The sequence below is a fragment of the Henckelia pumila genome, unplaced genomic scaffold (genome assembly GCF_033568475.1).
Source record: "Henckelia pumila isolate YLH828 unplaced genomic scaffold, ASM3356847v2 CTG_466, whole genome shotgun sequence".
NCBI lineage: Eukaryota > Viridiplantae > Streptophyta > Magnoliopsida > Lamiales > Gesneriaceae > Henckelia > Henckelia pumila.
In genome coordinates this window covers 1,119,243-1,123,674 of record NW_027331833.1, presented here as the reverse complement: position 1 = coordinate 1,123,674, position 4,432 = coordinate 1,119,243, and the positions used below count along the sequence as shown (strand labels likewise).

At 41.5% G+C, this 4,432-nt stretch overlaps 1 protein-coding gene across 1 annotated transcript; it reads right to left on the bottom strand.

Moving 5' to 3' along the window:
- Positions 1–1,510: 1,510 nt before the first annotated feature.
- On the bottom strand, positions 1,511–4,015 carry LOC140872486 (uncharacterized). The gene is made up of 2 exons (XM_073275333.1): positions 2,479–4,015; positions 1,511–2,424 (listed from the first exon to the last, which is right to left on the bottom strand). The coding sequence occupies exons 1-2, from the start codon at positions 4,013–4,015 to the stop codon at positions 1,511–1,513; spliced, it is 2,451 nt and encodes an 816-aa protein (XP_073131434.1).
- Between the last annotated feature and the right edge of the window lie 417 nt (positions 4,016–4,432).

Sequence of the window (4,432 nt, the reverse complement as noted above, 5' to 3'; positions counted from 1 at the left end):
CAAAAGAAATTCTAGCTTGTCCGGTTTCAACAGTTGCAGTGGAGCAAGCATTTAGTATTGGAGGAAATACATTGGACGAGAGACGTTCTATCTTAAGGCCGAAAAATTTGGAACCCCAATGTTTTCTTAATGATTGGTCAAAAGCCGCTACTCAAACACAACATATTCAAAGTGATGGAGAAGACCAAGATGATACCGAAGGAACATCCGGAACTACGATGGGAGGAAATGCGAGTGAAGTAGAATAAAATGTAATAGATTTATAATATAAGTCATAAGATATTGAAATTCTAATATATTGTTTGATTAATAAATGTAATAGATTTTTATTATGGAGATATGAAATATTTGATTGTGATTATTTAAAGAATATGTCTTATTAAAAATTTGTTTAAAAATTAAAAAAAAAATTGAAGTTGCTCACTTGCGGTCTTGCCCCTTCGAATTTAATTCGAAGGGTCAGCGCCCCAGCGCTGATTTTTTAGCATCAGCGCTGGGGCGCTGACCCTGCAAAATCAGTGTTGGGGCGCTTAAATTTTTTTTTTTAAATTTAACGGGTTAGCCCGGACCCTGAACCGACGATTAACCGGACCCGGACCGGAACCAGCCATAGGCGGGCCGGTTAAGGGTTGGCTAAATGCCAACCCAAACCCGGACCAGACCCAGCCCGTGGCCAGGTCTACTCTGCCTCATTATTTGTTGCAGAGAATAGAAATTTGATGGCATATTGAAATTTATCTCCCTGTGGGCTCTCCACAACTATACCTTCCCCGCTTCCTGTAGTGGTTGATGACCCGTCGACATAAACCATCCATGTCGAGGTGGAGCTTTCATCTTGATTCATTGTCATCTCTACTAGAAAATCATCCAGAATCTGTGCTTTAATCGCCGGACACGGGCGATATTCAATTCCATATTGGTCAACTCGACAGCCCACTTAACCATTATTCCTGATGCTTCAGGACTCGAGATAATTTGTTTGAGATGATTATTGGTGAGTACAATTATTGGATGAGAGTGAAAGTAAGGACGTAGTTTTCTTGCTGCAGTTACCAAAGCCAATTCCAGTTTCTCGATCTTTGTATATCTTAATTCTGCTCCGTGTAAAGTTCAACTGATATAATAAACTGGTTTGTGCTCACGTCCTACTTCAGAGACCAATACTGCACTTACCGCCTCCGCAGATATTGCCAGATAAATCAACAAGGTGCCACCTTCATTTGGTTTTACCAACAGCGGTGGAGAGGTCAGATGTATTTTCAACTCGTCAAATGCTTGCTGACACTCTTCTGTCCATCGAAAACCTTTCCCACTTCTCAGCATTTTGAAAAATGGTTAACCCTTGTCTACAGATCTTTGAGATAAATCGGTTGAGGGTGGCCAAACGTCCTATCAATTCTTGGATGCCTTTTACACTCTTCGGATGATTCATGTTTAAAATTGCTTTGATTTTTTCAGGATTGGCCTCTTTTACTCGTTCTGACACCATATAACCAAGAAATTTGCCTCCTCATACACCAAAAGTAAATTTATCCGGATTAAGTTTTATCATGTATTTTCTGAGTATACTGAAGCATTCCTCAATATCTTCCAAGTGATTAGATGTTTGGGTACTTTTGACGAGCATGTCATCTATATAAACTTCCATGTTACGCCCGATCAAGTGTTTGAACATGGTATTTACCAGACGTTGATAGGTAGCTTCGGCATTTTTCAACCCAAACGGCATAACATCATAACAATAAATTCCTCGATCAGTGATGAAACTTGTTTTTTCCTGGTCTTCTGGCGCTAGGCCGATCTGATTGTATCCTTGATATGCATCAAGAAAAGTAAGTAACTCGCACCCTGCTGTCGAATAAACTAATAAGTAAATTCGTGGGAGTGGAAACGGATCTTTGGGGCATGCTTTGTTGAGATCAGTGAAATCTATGCACAAACGCCATTTTACACCAGGTTTTGGTAGTAAGACAACATTTGCAAGCCAATCTGGGTATGAAACTGGCCTGATGTACTTTGCCGCTAAAAGTTTTTCCACTTCAGCGGCTATATGTCGATTTTTTTCTGGGTCAAATGATCTTTTCTTTTGCTTTAATGGTCTCATTTTCGGATCAACACGAAGGTGATGGAGCGCATATTCATGAGGTATTCCGGGCAGAGGCTCATCACCCCAGGCAAACACGTCCAAGTTGCGACCGAGGAAAATTTTCAACTTTTCTTCCAATTCAGGAGGTAATTCGGTCCCGATTTTCAGTGTATTCTTGGGATCATTTGGAACGATTTCCACGTGTTTTAGTGTTTCGGTTGCTGTTATTCTTTCTTTGCTCTCGGCTTCCTCATCCACCAAATGTATCCCATTTTCACGCAAAATTTTTCCAGGTTTCGGTGCTCTTTCCTCACTAGAAACTTGTCTTTTACGATTTCCTGATGAACCTCATAGGGTCACCGCATGACACTCTCTGGCTAGACGATGGTCACCAATGGCTTCTCCTACTCCTCTTGGAGTCGGAAACTTCAGCTTCATATGATAGGTCGATCCAATGGCTTGGAATATATTGAGACTTGGTCGTCCCAATATCACATTGTATGCAGATGAATATTTTACTACAAGGAATTTTACCATCTTAGTAGACCGTTTGGGGTAAGAACCCAAGGAAAGAGGAAGCGTTTCTTCGCCCAAAGCTTCAATTATTTCTCCGGAAAATCCGACCAGTGGAGTGTTGACTGGAGTTAACTGTGCATTACTAATACCCAACTTGACGAATGCATCATGAAATATTATGTCGGCCGAACTTCCTGAATCCACTAGAATTTTCTTTACCGAAAAGTTGGAGATTGTGGCTGAGATGATTAAGGCATCATTATGGGTACCCCGAGGGTTCTTCAGATCTTTGTCGCTGAATGATAATCCATCTTGGATAGTTCCAATTTCATACATTGGCAAGGAATTGGGGCTAGACAAATTGTTGGTTCCTTTTGCTGCCCGCAGAAGGGCTTTTCTTGCATTGTTCGAGTCGCCACAAGCAGGCCCCCCAGTGATTACGGCGATTACTCCTCCAGTGGGAAAATTTTCATCAGCTCGTTCATGCTGTTTCCCAGCTTCATCATGGCGCTTTTGATAGTCACGTTTTGGTTGTTCGTCCTGACTCATGTCATCTCGCTTTTCACCGTAGGACTTGTCCACAAAATTCCCCAAATGTCCGCGTTTTATGAGTTTTTCAATTTCTGCTCGCAAACTGAAGCAATCTTCTGTAGTATGACCTTTATCTTTATGAAAATGGCAGTACTTGTCCGAACGTTGGCGCTTTGGGTTATTCTGCATTGGGCGAGGGGGATGCAACAATCCTTGTTTTTCAGCCACTACCAGTATATCGGTCAGACGCGAATTAAGGGGTATATTCTGAAGGCGGGGGCTCTGTGATGTTCGCTTCTCGTCTCGCTTTCTAATATATGGTTTATCTTCTTCTCTCTTTCTTTTATTCAAGTAGTGTGGTTCTACAGATTCTTCAACCCGTACGTATTTCTCAGCTCTTTCCAGTAATTCCTCTAGGTTTTTGGGCGGCTTTCCCGCTATTGATTCCTTGAACTTCCGATGGCGCAAGTTTTGTTGCATTATTCCAGCTAACAAATCATGGTTCACGTGTAAGACTTCGTGCATCGCATGAGTAAATCGCCGATAATAGTCCCTCAAACTTTCTCCTTCTTTTTGAATGATTGTGAACAAATACGCTGCTGTTTTCGAGTATATCTTGTTAATTGAGAATTGCTGGATGAAGCAGTCAGTAAGTTGCTCCAAATTGGCAATAGATCCATAGGGTAACTTGTTGAACCACGTGAGTGCTCTTCCTGATAATGTTGTTAGAAATATTTTACAGTATGCAGCATCTGTGATATCATACAAATCCTCTTTCGCGTATAATTTGTCAATATGGTCTTGGGGGTCACTCGTTCCATCGAACTCAGGTAAGCTGGGGATTTTGACCCCCTTTTGGTAATGCTTCAGATAAGATATCATCAGTGAAGGGGCTTCGACGTGACGGCAAGATTGCGGATGAATTCTCTCCAGTTACATGTGTGCGAGATCCATCCTTCCGGATTGGATTAATGGTTTTGTTTTCGCCAGATGTGTCATGAACTGTGTGAACACTTGCTTCACCGTCTTTCTGAGTAGTATTTTTCTTGGTCCCCCTTGATCTTTATCATTAAATTTATACTTATCTTTATTTGGGTATTCGTTATTAGGGTCAAGAGATGATGATCCTTCAGTCTGAGCCTTTTTCTTGGTGCTTTTGCTCTTACGGGTTTCTAGGTACTGAGCAACTGCATCTTTTGCTGCGAGTGCTGCTGTGTTTTCCATTAGCGTAGTCAAGTCTTCATGGGTGAGAGTAATACTCGGCGCTGCGTTTTCATTGTTATTATTTTCTTGAGACAT